Here is a 17,126-nt window from a genome sequence, read left to right on the forward strand (position 1 = left end):
AATTAATTTTCACGATAATCATTACCAACTTTTGATCATCACAATTAAGAAAACAAAAAATGCTAGATGGAAAGTGGAACCAATAATCATCATTTACATATAATAACACTCTATTAAGTAAAGCATTATGGAAAAAAAATTAGTATATAAACTTTTAATTCATTGTTAGTTATCGACACATATGTATTGATTAGATTTAAAAAGAACCAACATGCATATATATAATGTTACAAATTTTCTTGTTATTTTATAAAAGTTAAACAAATTATTGATTGGTTTGTTTATCAATCCTGCTAGAATAGTGGGATATATATGAATTACGAACCAAATAAGTGAGATTTCATTAAGAAAAAAAAAAGAAAAGAAAAAGAGATAGTACAAATTAGGTAGAGAAAGAAAAATAATAAAGTGAAAGTTTGATACAAGACGTTAACATACTGAAAGCCTACTTTATAGAATCACTTTTGATTCCATTATCATATTACTTGTTCATGTTTGTTTGAATATCCATGCCCACCTAGTCATTTATACATGCATTGTCGTGCTGCCCCCCATTGCAATATCTCTGAGCCCCACAACAAAAAAAGAGACTCATTTTGCAAATAAAAACATTTACGTGTACATGCATATGACGAAACCCTTTGGTTCCTTGGTATAAATAGTTGGGCACTACCCTTCGTATTCCTTAGGAAGTAACACAATAACCTTCTTCTAGTGTTCTTCCTCTTTAGCTTCTGAAGGAGAAAAAATGGCTACCGAAAAGCTTGGAGGTTGTGCAAAGTTCTTTGCAAGCTCCAAACCCTACTTGGCTATGATCTCTCTGCAGTTTGGCTATGCTGGCATGAACATTATCACAAAGGTTTCTCTCAACCAAGGCATGAGCCACTATGTTCTTGTGGTTTATCGTCACGCTTTCGCAACTGCTGTTATAGCTCCTTTTGCATTTATCTTTGAAAGGTTAGTACGATAATCATAATGTATATAAACACTTTAACTTTTAAATATGTAGTTTACAGAATGTTAAGAATGTCACTTAAGTAAATTTTTATAAATTGTAGTAATATAAGTTATCATTAATACAACAGAAGTCTCATAAAAGACAATAATACAAAAATTTCATCGACTGTTAAAATTCACTAACTATTAAAATATTATTAAAAAATATTTTAGATGACTATGTAAACCGTCGTCTATAATATTTATAATATTTGTTATCTATGATATTTCTTCATAGATGATTGTTGGTAAAACTGTTATCTATATAAAACATATTTATTATAATATCAATTTTATAAGTTTTTTATCCTAAAATAGTAATATTTCTTTGAGTCATAACTATGGCATTTGATTTATTTTGTTAATCTAACTAATGGTTATTCATTGTTTTATTTTTCAGGAAAGGTCAACCGAAGATAACATTTCCAGTTTTCATGCAAATTTTTATCCTAGCTCTTCTTGGGTTAGTGTCCAAATTCAATACCAAGTTTTATATTATTATTATTATTAGCATGGTTAATACATAGAATTGGAATTTGCATGTATTAATATGAATATTTGTGTTGTATTATAATAACACAGGCCAGTGATTGATCAAAATTTCTACTATGCTGGGTTGAAGCTCACATCCCCAACCTTCTCATGTGCAATGAGCAACATGCTTCCAGCTATGACTTTTGTGATGGCAGTGTTTTGCAGGTAAATTAATCAAACCCTAATTTTTTTGTTTTTTCAATGGTCTCTAACATGAAATTTAGTAAAACATATTTTACAGAAGATATTCTTTTTTCTGAATTTAAAAAATGAGAAAAGGAAAGGTAGTTAAAGTTTCATTTTTTATTTTTTTATTGCAATAGTAAAGCATGCTAAAATTGTTTCTTTGATTATATATGTGAAAAGAATGGAGAAGATAAACATGAAGCAAGTGAGATGCATAGCAAAGGTAGTGGGAACATTAGTGACAGTTGCAGGGGCTATGCTAATGACCTTATACAGAGGTCCTATAGTGGAGATGTTTTGGGCCAAACATCCCCACAATAAGGCCAATGGAGCAGCCACCACAGGATCATTGGACAAAGATTGGTTCTTAGGATGCATCTTTCTTATCATTGCCACCCTTGCATGGGCTTCACTCTTTGTTTTACAAGTAAGCAATAACAAGAGATAAAAAGGAAAAAGAATGTGCCAACTTTTTTGTGTCCTTTTGGTGATATCACACAAATAATTGACATTCATTTTTGTGGCATTGGACAGGCCAAAGCTATACAAACCTACAAGAATCATCAACTCAGCCTCACTTCACTTGTGTGCTTTATAGGCACTGTTCAAGCTATTGCTGTTACTTTTGTTGTTGAACACAACCCTTCTGTTTGGAGAATTGGCTGGGATATGAACTTACTTGCTGCTGCATATGCTGTAAGAATTCATCCAACAACTTTATCTTTCCTTAACTAATTTTAAATTTTAGGATATTACGAATTACAAAATAGACTTTAAACCTAACCTAATATTGTAAAACTGTAAGGTGAATTTTTATATCTAACTATATATTATAAACTCGTCTTATTTTTAATCAACGTGAGATAAGAAATTTCATTCTTTTATCAGGGGATTGTGACATCAAGTATATCATACTATGTACAAGGTCTGGTGATTAAGAAGAAAGGACCTGTCTTTGCAACTGCTTTTAGCCCTTTAATGATGATCATTGTTGCAATTATGGGTTCATTTATCCTTGCAGAACAAATTTATCTTGGAGGGTAAATTTCTACTTCCTCTTATATATATATATATATATATATATATATATATATATATATATATATATATATATATATATATATATATAAACTTGTATCAACTTCTTTTCTGTATGTATAACTGAAAATAGCAGTTTATGCAGTTCATGCAGTTTCTGCAGATTATGCAGTTCAGACTAACTGAAGTTTTCTTCTTTTTTCTCTGGTGGTTGCAGAGTGATTGGTGCCATCTTAATTGTGATAGGTTTATACTCAGTTCTATGGGGAAAGCACAAAGAACAAATAGAGAGTAAAGTGGCAGATGAAATTCCATTGCCAGTAAAAGATGGTCAAAGTTCTGTAATTTCAGGGCTAAATATGATGGATGTGACAAATGATTTTAGTGAAGAAAAATATGGTCAGAGAGAAGATTTCAAGAATAACAAGCCCTCCTCAGTTGTAATAACCATGCCTATTGCAGAGCCTGTAACCAAAGATAACAAAGAGGAAAAGGCTTAAGCAATTTGGAATGTGAATAGGAATGTTTTCATGAACTCCCACGTTACCCTTTTTAGCAATTTTTTCTTTTTTCTTTTTTTCTTTTTTTGTTGCTATGAGAAGGGTCTTGTTGTTTGTGACATATTTAACCAATAATATATGATATATAGATTCCTAGATTTTATTATATATGAAGATGGTCTTGTTTGTGGCATATTTGTGACCTATTAATGCCAACTTCGTTGTAAAATCAAAAAAAGAGAAACCTAAAGCTTCTCTCTGCTCATGCCTCTCTGTTATTGATTCTATTCACTTTTTTTTTTCTTCTTTTAAGATAGAAACATTATTGCCTATACTTTAAAATTACCTGCACCTGTGAAAAGATTTACTTTTACATAATATATTAACTCCATATCACAAAAAAAAAAAAAAAAAAATTATATCAATATAACAAAAAAACTTTATGGTTTATTGATATCCCCAAGCGGTCCAAGGATAAGCGGTCGAAGGCCGCCCGCTACAGGCGGACGATTCCTTGGGTTGGGTTGTTGATGTGGCAATTTCTCCGGAGTGATTTAAGGGAGCTCACGATCGAACGGTCTCCGTCATTCATCCTAGTGAAATTTTGTCGTCATAACAAAATTATAGGGACCTCCGTCAAAACGCATGACCCATCGATCAAGCGGCTACACCAAAACTAAATCAATAAGCTAAAAGTAAATTAAAGTAATACAAATCAGTAATCAAGTTTAAAAAGTAATTGGACCATGATTAAGAAAACCCTAATCACGGACCCATGTAACAAACTATAAATAGGAGACCAAGGTAAGTTGATAGAAACTTTTACTTCACATTTATTACAACATTAATTGTACTTACCCGAACGGACTTGAACTAACTTAAGCATCAGAACCTTGTAGACAGGTACCCCAATCGTCTGGAGAATTGAATGTGGATGAAAGAAAGAAGAAATTGAATAGGAGAAAGAGAAAGAGAGAGAGATCGAACAGTGGAAATTAACACTAAGAGATCACAAGAACAAGTTGAGTGTTGAAGATAGGTGTTTAGTCTTTACACCCGAAACAAATTATTTTATCAAGTGACCTAAAAAACTTCATATTATCTAAATATTTTTTTTGTTTCCCTTCTTTTATTCTCAAATTTCTTCTCCATGTCAAATTTTGGTATCAGAGTTTAAATAGTTTATTTCCTGAATCACCTAATAAAATTGGGTTGGAATAATCTGAACTATATTTTAAATAAGCTAATGTTTTATTTTTGTTCAGGAGAATGTTATGTTGGACTAAGAAAGCATTTTGGTTTGCTTTAAAAATTAAGAATAACGATTTTTGAAAATTTAAGTCATGCTAATGAAACTAATTTTAATTTTAGATATATATAAATTATAAAATATATGTACATTTTAATAAAATAATAATACTTCTTAAAATATAATTATTATTTTATAAAATATACCTACATTTTATGTTTATGAATGACTTAATATATGTTTGTCGTGTTGTTATGTATTTGAAGAAAAGTTGTCTAGCCTACCACTTTGGCACCACGATCCCATCTCAAACAAAAACACCACGAAATTTGATAATAAGAAAAATGAAATTTTTGAACCCCAATTATTTTTATGAAAAAGAAACATTTTTTTTGTAAAGTAAATATTAAAAAAATAAACAAATCAACTATACGGAGACACGAAATGATGAAGTTTGGTAAAGATAATTAGAGTTCGAGAAATATATTTTACTTATTGTTCAAGTTTGTGGTGTCCTACTTTTATTGCAAAATCTAATATTCATTTCATTCTAATTGATGATAAATACTCGATTAACAAAATTAACAAATGTTGAAAATTGAAGTATGAATATAAGTCCCATTATATAAAAATGATGTTAATTTTTTTATATGGATTAAATTAAGATTTTATTGATATCGTGTCTTCTTAATGAACTCCTTTTCTTAAGACTATCAACAAATATAAAATTTCAGGCACTCAATAAAACACAATTTTTTTAATAAAAATTTAATTAAAAATATTTAAATTTATGAGAAACTTAAAACTTAATTAATTTTTTTCTTTTAATTTTATTTACTATACAAAGACATGTAAGTAATGAAATGGAAAAAACAATTATATCAACTAGTTGACAAAGAGAAAAATTAAGTGACTAAGACTTAATTGAAAAATAAACAACTTTAGGATACTGAATAGAACAAATTATTTAATAAAAATTTAATTAAAAATACTCAAATTTATTAAGATGTTAAAAACTTAATTAAACAGTTATGATTTTGTATGTAATTTAATTTGATTCATAAAACAATTTATTTTATAATTCTTTATTTATTTAAAATAGAAATTTGTTAAAACAAGGGGAGAAATTAGTTAAATAAAGAGGAAAAGTTAGTTAAAACATAATTAATTTGAGGTAAAAAACATTTATTTACTTAAATAAAATAATTGAGTGATTTCTCTTCTAAAAAAGAATGCGTGGTTTTTTGTTGTATACAAAAGTTTATCTTATAAAAAAGAAATGTGTGGTTTTTGTTGTTGCTGTTGTTGTATATAAAAGGAAATATAGTTCTAAATATCATATTTGTTTAACATTGTAGACAATTAAATAAATTGAATTACCAATAAACAAATATTAATATCAACCAAAATTGTAATCAAATATATGAGTGTTTCATATCAAACTTAAATAGTAATTGTAATCAATTATTAGATTGGTAAACAAGAGTGTGTCGTATTAAATTTAAATGGTAATTGTAATAAATTATCAGATGTGAGAATGTACTAAATATTAATTGAAATGGTACCTATATTGATTAAAAGCTTCTTATTAACTTAAAACATGTTTAATATTAATTGAATTTGTGCTTCGTATTGATTGAAGACGTGAGACTACTATAATATTCAAAAAACATGTTCGTGAAAAATGAAATGAAAAACAATTTTATGTTTAATATTTAAAAAAAATAGAAAGAGTCACCTGAAACACTATTGCAGTTTAAGCTAAAAAAATATCTACTAAAATTGTAATTCTTTTTCATATGTTTCGTTTTTTTAAAAAAATAATATATCTGAAATATAGCAGCAAATTTCAGTGGTAATATACTTTGATCTAGTTTTGTATGAAGAATTTATATTACTTAATTAAATTTCAGTGGAAATCCAGTTTAAGAGCATATATTACTTTGAGAAAAATAAACCCAAAATAAAAATTACTCAATGGTATATATAATAGAAATTTATTTAAATAAATTCACTAAAAATTTGGTGAAATAACTTTTTGTTTATTCAAATCGTGCTTTATATTGACTGAAACAGTTTATCAAATAAAATAAAAAATATGTAGCTCAGTGTATATATTAATTGAAATCGTGCTTCATATTTATTAAAGGCATGAAGAAAAATTTAATATTAAAAAAACATATTTGTGAGAAAACACAATTAATACAAAATTGAAAAACCATTGCAAGTATTTAATATTTTTAAATAATTTGAAATAGCCACCTCAAACACTAATTCAATTTAAGCTACAAAAAAAAAAACTCTGCTAAAACTTTTTTTCTTCATCTTTTCATTTTCATTTTCCAAAATTAAACTACTTAAAATAGTATTTTCAAATACAATTTCACTTTGATATAGAAAAAAAAAATTTATATATATATATATATATATATATATATATATATATAATTCGATCATGTTAAAAAAAGAAATAAACCCCTTTCATATGATATGAAATCATTTATTCTTGGTTGGTATAAATTAGTGGTTTGATTTCTCCAAAACCATTCCTTAGGAAGTAACACAATAACCTTCTTCAAGTGTTCTTCCTCTTTAACTTCTCGTAGAATACTCCTTACTCAGAAAGTTGTGAAGGAGAAAAAATGGGCACAAAAAAGCTTGGAGGTTGTGCAAAGTTTTTTGAATGCTCAAAACCCTACTTGGCTATGATTTCTTTACAGTTTGGTTATGCTGGCATGACCATTATCACTAAGATTTCACTCAACCATGGCATGAGTCATTATGTTCTTGTGGTTTTTCGTCATGCTTTTGCTACCATCGCCATAGCTCCTTTTGCATTTCTTTTTGAAAGGTTCGTGTCATAATCATATATTTTAGTTATCAAAGAAAGCTAATTTATAATTTGAACACGAGTATTTTGACACCACATTTCTTTTTACTATAGTTTGACGCTATCTTTTGTTACTATTCACTTTCTTATTTTTCTATAAATATAAAAGTTAACTTTTATTAAGATTATTTTATTTTTGTAAGAGTTATCGTGAAATGGTATCAAAAAGAACCTCATATAACAAATTTACAGACTATAAGTAAATCTTATATCTTATATGCTGATTTTTGTAAAATTAAATTAGTTTATTTCTTAATAATATATGAATCGATTTACTAAAGCTACACCATACCTTCATATCTGTAACTCAAAATGTTGGCTAATAATTTCACTTTTATCATATTTTTGTTGGTCTAACTTTGAGAGATAATGTTTATTCATTGTTTTGTTTTTCAGGAAAGGTCAACCGAAGATAACATTCTCAATTTTCATGCAAATTTTTATCCTAGCTCTTCTGGGGTTAGTGTCCAAATGCACTAACAATTAGTTGTATATTTATACAGCATATGGTTAATATATAGAATTTGAATTTGCATGTATTAATATAAAAATTTGTGTTGGATTAATAAAACAGGCCAGTGATTGATCAAAATTTCTTTTATGCTGGGTTGAAACTCACATCCCCAACTTTCGCATGTGCAATGAGCAACATGCTTCCAGCTATGACTTTTGTAATAGCAGTGTTTTGCAGGTAATATTCAAAAACCCTAAATTGTTTAAGGATCTTTAATTTGAAAATGATAAATGGATATATATGTGAAAAGGATGGAGAAGATAAACATAAAGCAAGTGAGAAGCATAGCAAAGATAGTAGGAACTTTAGTGACAGTTGCAGGGGCTATGCTAATGACCTTATACAGAGGTCCTATTGTAGAGATGGTTTGGTTCAAACAAGCTCACTATAAAACCAATGGAGGATCATTGGACAGAGATTGGTTATTAGGCTGCATTTTTCTCATCATTTCCACCATTGCTTGGGCTTCACTCTTCGTTTTACAAGTAAGTATTAACACTGTCAAAAGGAGAAAATTGGTAAAGTGTTTAACTTTTTCTTTTGTGATGACACAGAAATAATTGACATTTATTTTTATGCTATTGGACAGGCAAAAGCTATACAGACATACAAGAATCATCAACTAACCCTAACTTCACTTGTGTGCTTTATAGGCACAGTTCAAGCTATTGTTGTTACTTATGTTGTTGAACACAAACCTTCAGTTTGGAAAATTGGATGGGATATAAACTTGCTTACTGCTGCATATTCAGTAAGAATTAATATAAGAACTTTTTCTTCCATCAATTATAACTAGCCTTTATTCTTTTTGTTTTGTACTTTAATTAGGGGATTGTTTCATCAAGCATATCATACTATGTACAAGGATTGGTAATTGAGAAGAAAGGACCTGTGTTTGCAACTTCCTTTAGCCCTTTAATGATGATCATTTCTGCTGTCATGGGTTACTTTATCCTTGCAGAAAAAACTTATCTTGGAGGGTAAATTTCTAATTCCTTAATAACATATATTCCCAATATATATGTATAAAATCATTGATATGGTCTGGTAAAGTTATCAACAGTTTATTATAGCCTACAAAACAGATTTCACAGTAAAATAGATATCAGTTTTTGTTTTATATAAATAAAAACAACAGTGTACCTATCGATTTTGATTTTTTTTTTCTGGTGGTTGCAGTGTGATTGGTGCCATCTTAATTGTGATAGGTTTATACTCAGTTCTATGGGGAAAGCACAAAGAACAATTAGAGAGTCAAGTGGAAGCTGGAATTCCCTTGCCTGTAAATGATGCTGAAAGTTCAGCATCAGAAGAGGAAAATATGGTTGATGCTAGAGATAATTTCACCGAAGAAAAACATGATCAGAAAGTAGAACCTATCAGTATCAAATTCTCTTCAATTGTAATTACGTTGTCTATTCAAGAGTCTCCTACTAGATAATTAAAAAAGAAAGATTTAAACAATTTGAGATGTGATAAGGAATGTTTACTTCTTTTCTTATTTCTTTTTTTACTGTAAAAGTGAATTTTTTTTGTTGCATTTTAGTTCATAACAAAAAATATATAATCCATAACGTAACTTAGTATGGATGACACAATGTGATTTTAGTAAAAACAATAGAAATTTTCTTCCACAACGACATTCAGTTCAGAGAACCTTTTGAGCGTCAAGGAAAAATATTTAACAGTTAAAATTATTGATTTTCTGATCAATTGTTATAAGTATATTTTATTCTCAAACCTGGCACTGAATAATCAAATCAGACAAATACACAGATGAAAGAGCAAAGGATAATTTCTTGTATATTTGTAATCTCGTTAGCCCATGGGCTTGTACAATCATTTTTAATCAAACCTAGAATAGGTCAGTTCTTCTTGGTCATGTACCAATTTACAGTTGATAAAACATGTAAGATCAACCTCTAGTGTTGGATGTAAAGCTTTTTTATAATATTTCAGAATGAAACATGGAGCTTGTATAATAAGCACATTTACAAAGTTGAATTAGTTTACTGATATACAAGAGTCAAATAGAGGGCAACATCAATTACCCCTAGAAACAGAATCATCTTTTGGAAGAGCAACATAGTTCACTGGAATTATGGTGTTCACTCTGCCACTTTCTCTGCGTTCCTTTCCTCCAGAGGTTCCATGGCGTCCGGAGGGAGTAAGCAGTCTACGGCCGGTTGGTGTCCCTGTTATGGTGTTGGCGTTGTTGCTCTGACTCAGAGGCTTCTTTGTTGCAGACCTGGAACCAAAAAGTGTTTCTTGCTCTACAGCTGCTTGTTCTTGTAGCCGTTTCTGCTCCTGTTATGTGTGCCAAATAAGATTATGTGCATCAAAAGGTTCAAAGTTGATGAAAGCAATCACTAGTGATTTAAATTAGGGATGAGTAAGTAACAGGTATAGAATAAAATTAGGTCAACTGAACTTTTTAATACAATATATCAATTTTAAAATAATAAATAATCTTGAAATAAAAAAGTATAAAACTTGATGTCAAGATGTACCCGATATTTGCGTTTCTCTTCTTCTCTGAGTTGTCGTTGTACAATATATTCATCCAAGCTATGTAACAATGGTATCTGAAAACAAAAGCATTTAAAGATGGAACTGGAATACTTTATGCGCGTATCACAATAACAAAATGTAAAATATAAACCACTACCTTTTCATACAAGAAAGGTATTCCTTTTTCCATTTCCCACGCTTTCACTTTTGTAGTCAAATTCTCAACAATAGCTGCTCAAATTCTCGATATATAGTGTTAATCAACGTGGAAATTAGCACGAAGAATACTTCAATCATTTATTGATAATCACCTAATTACGCTAATCAGCGAGCTTGTAAGCTTAAAACTTAAGTTTTTATTAATTAACTGAAATTTCATTCTTTTTCCAAATTAGACAAGTATATATCTCAAAGAAAACTATAACGTCAGTTCGGTAGCGTCTTTTATATAAAAAAATAAAATCCTTTATCTTGTGAATTTTGATCTGTGTTATGTTGTTACATTTTGGTTTGCCGTCAAAAAGCATTGCATTTCTAGTGCAGATATAATCTGATGTTGGTGACTTCTTTCACTTAGTAAAACAAGACAAAAGGTAAACATAAAATCGAACTATATTAACTAATACTCAGTTATTCATGGAGTTCCTATAAATTGTGAGTTGAATTAATATATACGTGTGTGTGTGTGTGTATATATATATATATATATATATATATATATATATATATATATATATAATAAAAAATGTATGACAACTTACATGGAATCCTGCTGACAAGAATCCGAGCTTTCTCAGCACGTTTCAAATTTTTGTGTGCTCCTCTTACAGCAGTATATCGATTTTCATCCTGAAAAGTGTATATGAAAAAGATAAATAATATATATGAATATTCATACATATCAAGGGAGAATGATGCGTAATAGATTCGCAAAATGTTATTTTAGGGGCAATTTTAAGTTTTAGGAATTTTATCTAATAGGAAGTAATGTATTCTTGTGTTTAATTAGAATTAGGAGTTACTAGTATAAATAAAACTGCTAGGTAGCATTTTGTAATCACACAATCTGAAAATGACTTGTTATTCTAATTCTAAGTCTCGATATGCAAGTTGCAAATGACCAATTTATCTTTAATGTATAATATTTCAAATAGATCTAAACACGTGGCAGATAAAATAAAACATTCAAGGTATAAAACATCTGTAATTGCTATGCTTCATCACCCTAAAAATGGGCAACTTTTACATAGTTCCACATCTTAAATTCAAGGGAGAAAATTGGAAACAATACTACAAAAGTTTCATGCTTCCTGCGACAAGATATTTTATGTTCATTAGATATCTCCAAATGCATTCACACTGTTTTAGATTTTGTTTATTCAATCCAAAGATGAGTCACTTTACCAGTTAGACTAGATGTATAAACTTCTGTTATCAAAGTCAACATAATAAAATGAACAGCTAAGTACAGAATACTTAAAGTCAAACAATAATACAATATAGAGATTCAAGCATCATATAGAATAGGGGATATCATTACAATATATACACTAACTAGTCAATCAATATTAGGAAGCAAAGTGAATAACAAACAGTTCAAAATCTAGAAATTCCTCAGAGAACCAATATGGTATGAATCTTATACTGCCCAGGCATGCATATATTACATGTAATGCCAATGATTAACACTGTTTGGAACAACTGTGGTAATAAAAAATCAATTAACTTTTCGTCGCAAAGGTAAAGCAACAAGTAGTTGCTTCTACTTTTTCACGGTACCCCCATGATTTTGTGGGGTTGGGATAGAAGCCATTCGCTGTTAATCAAAACAAACTATAACTCTTCTAATAGCTTTAGTTGTATTCTCCCATTAACTCATGAATGATTTTGGTTATCCAACTATCCCACGCAAAAAAAACTTCTGGTCTTGAAGAATGGATTAAACCATGTCCTACCCATGTCATAGATGACCAAAAATCTTAAGTCGCTAAACGAGGACTCGACAACAGATATATGTTTCCAAAACTCAATCAAATTGCCACGTAACCAACCATTAAAGTTTAGTGACCTACATGCATATGACAGACAATAGATTGACTTTATACCTTTTTTAAATAAAATTACCAAAAGACACAGTCATCATTCAGCCTAATCAACTGGCATGTATCTAACACTAAGCTATACATATAGTTCAGAAACACTAAAAAGCATTTGAACATATTAAATAGCATCAACCTTTCTTCATGTAATAAATTCAACCTCATTAAGTTATTGCTTATTTATAAATCATAAACTTTTAAAATAAGCCATCTACCCTTTCGTATTCATCTAACCACTTTTCCTCCTCAGCTGCAAATTTCCATTTCTCTGTCCTATCTAAGATATCTCTTCTGCTTAGAGCTTGCTCTTTGGCTTGTTTTATTTGACCATCCATGTTTTGAAGCAAATCAGACAGATCAACATTACCTGCAAAGCCATCAAAAGTGTTCAAGGAAAAATTAGAGCCAACACCAAATACTATGAACAAACACAACAATAATTTTCGAAAGTACATAAGAGGAAAATATTAGAAAAATAAGTGAAATCTTTATAGGCATCCACAAATAGTTTTGAAAAAAGAAAGAAAGAGTTATAAATACTATATAAAGGAGATAATAGGACAGTTTTTGTACCAGATTCAATGAGGCTAGTCAAAATCTGTCTTGCAGATTCACTATCGACATGCATGTGAACTCCTCTGTAAATATTTTCAAGCTCATTCTGCCTCTTAAACACCAAATCCTTTATCTTACTAGCTTTCACAACATTTAACCGCTGGACTTCACCTTCAACCTGCAAATATATAAATTATCAAACCATGAATACTCAAGTATTGAAGTGAACATATGTATGCTAAGTTCAAGTCAACAAAAGTTTCACCTGCTCAATGACTTCTGAAGAAAGACAACCACGAGTTGACACTTCATCCGCTGATGCTGAAATTAATCGAGTAACATGGCTAAACTCCTTTTTCTCTTCAGTTGGTGTCTCCATGAGATCCCAAAGCTCTACCAGCAATTTAGCAAGCTCTTGCATCTGCGGCAAAGAGAAATGAAATGAATGAATGTTCAAAAACCTGTTGGAAATAAAGTGGTTGACCAATAACAATAATACCCTTGAATGGATTCAAACAAGCATACCCATCCAACCACATAATTTGATACTCATGCAATAGAAGAGGAAGCAAACCTGATCCGTTATACAAAATTACTAACGTCAATGGTAAAGGAAAGGAAAATAGTTTAATTTATTGGTCTACATAACATTTTTGTAAATCAAAATTTCGATTTCATTTTCATTTCCGTTTTATAAACATGTAGATTTACTGTGTGATACAACATATTCCAAGTTACATTTGCATCCAAAACAAAGCATGATTTGAGAAAATAAAAATAATTATGCAATCTTCCTAACTTTAATTACTTCAAGAAAATTAGAGACAGACAAAAACTACAGCAGTCAAGTGTCAACTCCTTAATTTAGACAAAATCAGTTAAAAAATTAAAAAGTTGAATTGGTTCTTGTCATTCTTATGATCAGTTAGAGAATTTGTTCTAGCAAGTAGTGAGAAAAGCATTTCTTATCATGAATATAATGCTGGATACTGCATATGATGATGCAAGTTCAATAATATTGTAAATAAAATCACTTAGAAACTGCTACTAGTGAATTTAACCCTGGAAATAGATGCACTTTTTATCATAGAAAAGGAAAATCCAGCACGAATGGATTTCTTGGAACTGAAATGACTCAACCTATGTAATTTTTATAATTTAAAGTTCGCGCAAACAACAAACAAATATGTGTGATTTTACATACCAAACTCGGATCAGACAATATGACAACTAAAAATAAACTACAACTCACCCCATTTAACTAGCTGACATGGATAATTGGTAGTGACTTGTAATTCAAGCTTACATAAAACACATTTGTAGGAGATTAAAGCACACTAGCTTGTCCATACAATTCCGTCATTTCAACTAAATTCAAAAGTTAACTTGGGTATCACTCGTAATGGTGTTCAGTAAAGAAGAAGAATTTGACCTTCAATAGTGAGAATATATTGCAACTATAATTCAAAACATAGTCAACTACTCATGATTAGAAGTTCAGTTTTATAATATTCTATTCAATCACTTGACAACCTTCGCAAAACATTGACACATAACTTTCAGGCTGCTGGAAAAATATTTCGTGTGCAAAATATTTCAATTCAAGAAACGTAGAACCTAACTGAGATACGATAACTACTTGAACTACACAGAGATTACTGATAACTACTGCAGTGATCATTTGAATCAACCAAGATGAGATGATACACCTTCACTACAACCAACTTGCAACACTGAGGCACATATGCAATGATGCAGAGAAAAGAACAGGTTCATTTCCACATTTCATCTAGATCAGAACAAGTCACCTTTTGTAGCCTTTGTTGCTTCTCCCTCTTTAATGAATGAATAACCCCGGTTAATCTTGCAAGCGTGTCATTGCTGATGCTCTGTAATGTATCTTTTAATGAATCATCCAGACTTGGGTGAATTTCATTTAATGTCTTCCTAAAATCAATTGACATTACTTCTGTAAGCTCACTAATAGTACTGATATGACTCTTCACTTTATGCTGACGTAATATCTGGTTGAAAAGAAAAAAGAAGCAATGTTGAGCAAATAGGAAATAAAATATCTGGAACTATCAACACTATTTATCTGTATTATGAATTTGGTAAAACCTTTTCATTCTGAAGCTCCTGTAGATGCGACTTGAGTTCCCCCAATTTCTTTGATGTCAGATCACTTTGATTAACATCTGAGTCTGTGACACTCGTGTACTGTCCACAACCTGCTATTTCATCACATATCTGAGAAATTTGGGACTTTATCTTTAAAAATTCCTTGATTCTTTCATCCTTCTTTGACCTCAAATCCTCTAAGACAGGTTTAATGGTAGCTATTTGCTGCTTCAAGGATCCCTTTCCCTATCGAATGCAGAAAATTAGTTGAACAAGTACTTCGTCAATTCAATAGTGTGACGCTAACTCTAAAGAGGGAAACACAAGATCTTGTAAACAACAATCAGAAATGGCAGTAAAAAGTCAAAAAATGAGAAGAAATAATCAACTATTGAATATTTAATGACTCCAGTAAACATAGCGTTCAAAATTTAATGAAACTTAATTTTAGAAAAATAGAACATATTTGTGGAAATTCACTTCGAAAAATTAATTTACGAACAGGAACACCAATCCTCCTCTAGTAATAGCCATTATTAAGAGTTAAGACCGCATACTCTTCCTATCTCAACAACATGGGAGAGCCAAATATTTTCAATTTATGCCAAGGTTACATTTTCAATTACCAGTGTTCATAAAAGATAACAGAGGACATCATATAGCACATTCTGGTTCTTGTTCACAACATCACAACTGATACAAATTACAAGTTACAACGGCAGAAAATGAATTAGCAACGTAACCAAACCTACCCGTGGGAGCACCGTAGATTCCCCAAGGGAAGAAACAATATTAGTTGCTTGAGCTTCAGCATCTGCCAACCACTGATACATGTCAGCCTTGTGCTTCCTCGTCTCCTCAACTCTCCGGTGATAAATGTCCAGGCATTCTTGCTCCAGTTGAAGAAGCATGTTGTCTCTATCATTGTCACTCTCCCCAATCTCATCCCATATAATCTACGAAAACAATACAAATCATCAATTCACACACTTTATTCAACACTATATCATTCAAAATTGATACTTTATTTTCAATTTGTTTCCCATATTTAAGACTTGAAGAAAAAAAAAGTGTTTTTCAGCTTTTTTCCATACAAATGTTTGAAAATATTTAAACATAGATGTAATGGTAATTTTTTAATCAAATTGAAAACAGTATGCCAATTTTTTAATTAAAGTAAAAATATTTAATGAAAACATAGATCTTTTCCTCAAAGTAAACAGTCTCTAAACAAGATACCAAGTATATATGTAATGGTAAAAAATAGCAAGAAAAAGAGAAATCCTTTACACAAACCAACGGATTCTAAAAACATACCAACTTTATGATTAAAGGTACAAATTCAAAATGGAAACAGATTAGTCCAAGGCAAAGCGGTGGCAAAGAATCATCAATGGAACAATCTTTAATCAAATTTTGTTTAAATCAGATTAGTCAGAGACGCTATATCTGTGAAAAAACTAAATAAAGGCAAACAACAAAATGTGACATTTTTCAATAACTAATCAAAAAATAAAATAAATGATTAAAAAACAGTGAAGCCTGAAGTGGGCGAAGAACCTGCAATTCGCGGAGGAGAGAGGCGCAGGTAGTGCGAGATGGGGAAAAGGAAGGAGGCGTGGCGGCCATTGTTGGGAAGAAGAGAAAGCAAAGAGCGAAAACCCTAACTGAGAGAGAGTGTGATGATGAAGCAATGAGAAGAATTTGAGAAGAAATTACGAACGTTGAAGAAATTAGAGGAAATTGAAGATCCCATGATTTGAGTGTTTTTTGACAGAACAGATCATTCCTCTGTTCAAAATTACTCTCTCCGGTTTATGGCGCCAACCCAGTGTTCTTCAAAATTTGCAGTCAAGTCAGCGGTAATTAAATTGTTCACTGATAATAATTAAATTTTTAATTAATATTCAAACATTAACGGTTCGATTTTCTT

At 30.3% G+C, this 17,126-nt stretch overlaps 3 protein-coding genes across 3 annotated transcripts; 2 read left to right on the top strand and 1 right to left on the bottom strand.

Moving 5' to 3' along the window:
• Positions 1 to 667: 667 nt before the first annotated feature.
• Positions 668 to 3,422, top strand: LOC114168345 (WAT1-related protein At5g07050-like). Its single transcript, XM_028053126.2, has 7 exons — positions 668 to 957; positions 1,397 to 1,459; positions 1,579 to 1,695; positions 1,897 to 2,143; positions 2,251 to 2,412; positions 2,605 to 2,756; positions 2,972 to 3,422. Exons 1-7 carry the CDS (start codon positions 749 to 751, stop codon positions 3,252 to 3,254), a joined length of 1,233 nt encoding a protein of 410 aa, XP_027908927.2. The 5' UTR covers positions 668 to 748; the 3' UTR covers positions 3,255 to 3,422.
• Positions 3,423 to 7,145: 3,723 nt separating this feature from the next.
• On the top strand, positions 7,146 to 9,348 carry LOC114168346 (WAT1-related protein At5g07050-like). The gene is made up of 7 exons (XM_028053127.2): positions 7,146 to 7,354; positions 7,790 to 7,852; positions 7,968 to 8,084; positions 8,158 to 8,392; positions 8,497 to 8,658; positions 8,736 to 8,887; positions 9,087 to 9,348. The coding sequence occupies exons 1-7, from the start codon at positions 7,146 to 7,148 to the stop codon at positions 9,346 to 9,348; spliced, it is 1,200 nt and encodes a 399-aa protein (XP_027908928.2).
• A 338-nt stretch (positions 9,349 to 9,686) lies between these two features.
• On the bottom strand, positions 9,687 to 17,025 carry MAP65-5 (microtubule-associated protein 65-5). The gene is made up of 11 exons (XM_028054021.2): positions 16,754 to 17,025; positions 15,946 to 16,149; positions 15,194 to 15,439; positions 14,881 to 15,096; positions 13,338 to 13,493; positions 13,091 to 13,250; positions 12,733 to 12,884; positions 11,180 to 11,267; positions 10,576 to 10,649; positions 10,418 to 10,492; positions 9,687 to 10,214 (listed from the first exon to the last, which is right to left on the bottom strand). Exons 1-11 carry the CDS (start codon positions 16,820 to 16,822, stop codon positions 9,951 to 9,953), a joined length of 1,704 nt encoding a protein of 567 aa, XP_027909822.2. The 5' UTR covers positions 16,823 to 17,025; the 3' UTR covers positions 9,687 to 9,950.
• Positions 17,026 to 17,126: the final 101 nt, after the last annotated feature.

Source organism: Vigna unguiculata, chromosome 11 (assembly GCF_037176805.1).
Source record: "Vigna unguiculata cultivar grain cowpea cultivar isolate G323 ecotype 2 chromosome 11, ASM3717680v1, whole genome shotgun sequence".
NCBI classification, from domain to species: domain Eukaryota; kingdom Viridiplantae; phylum Streptophyta; class Magnoliopsida; order Fabales; family Fabaceae; genus Vigna; species Vigna unguiculata.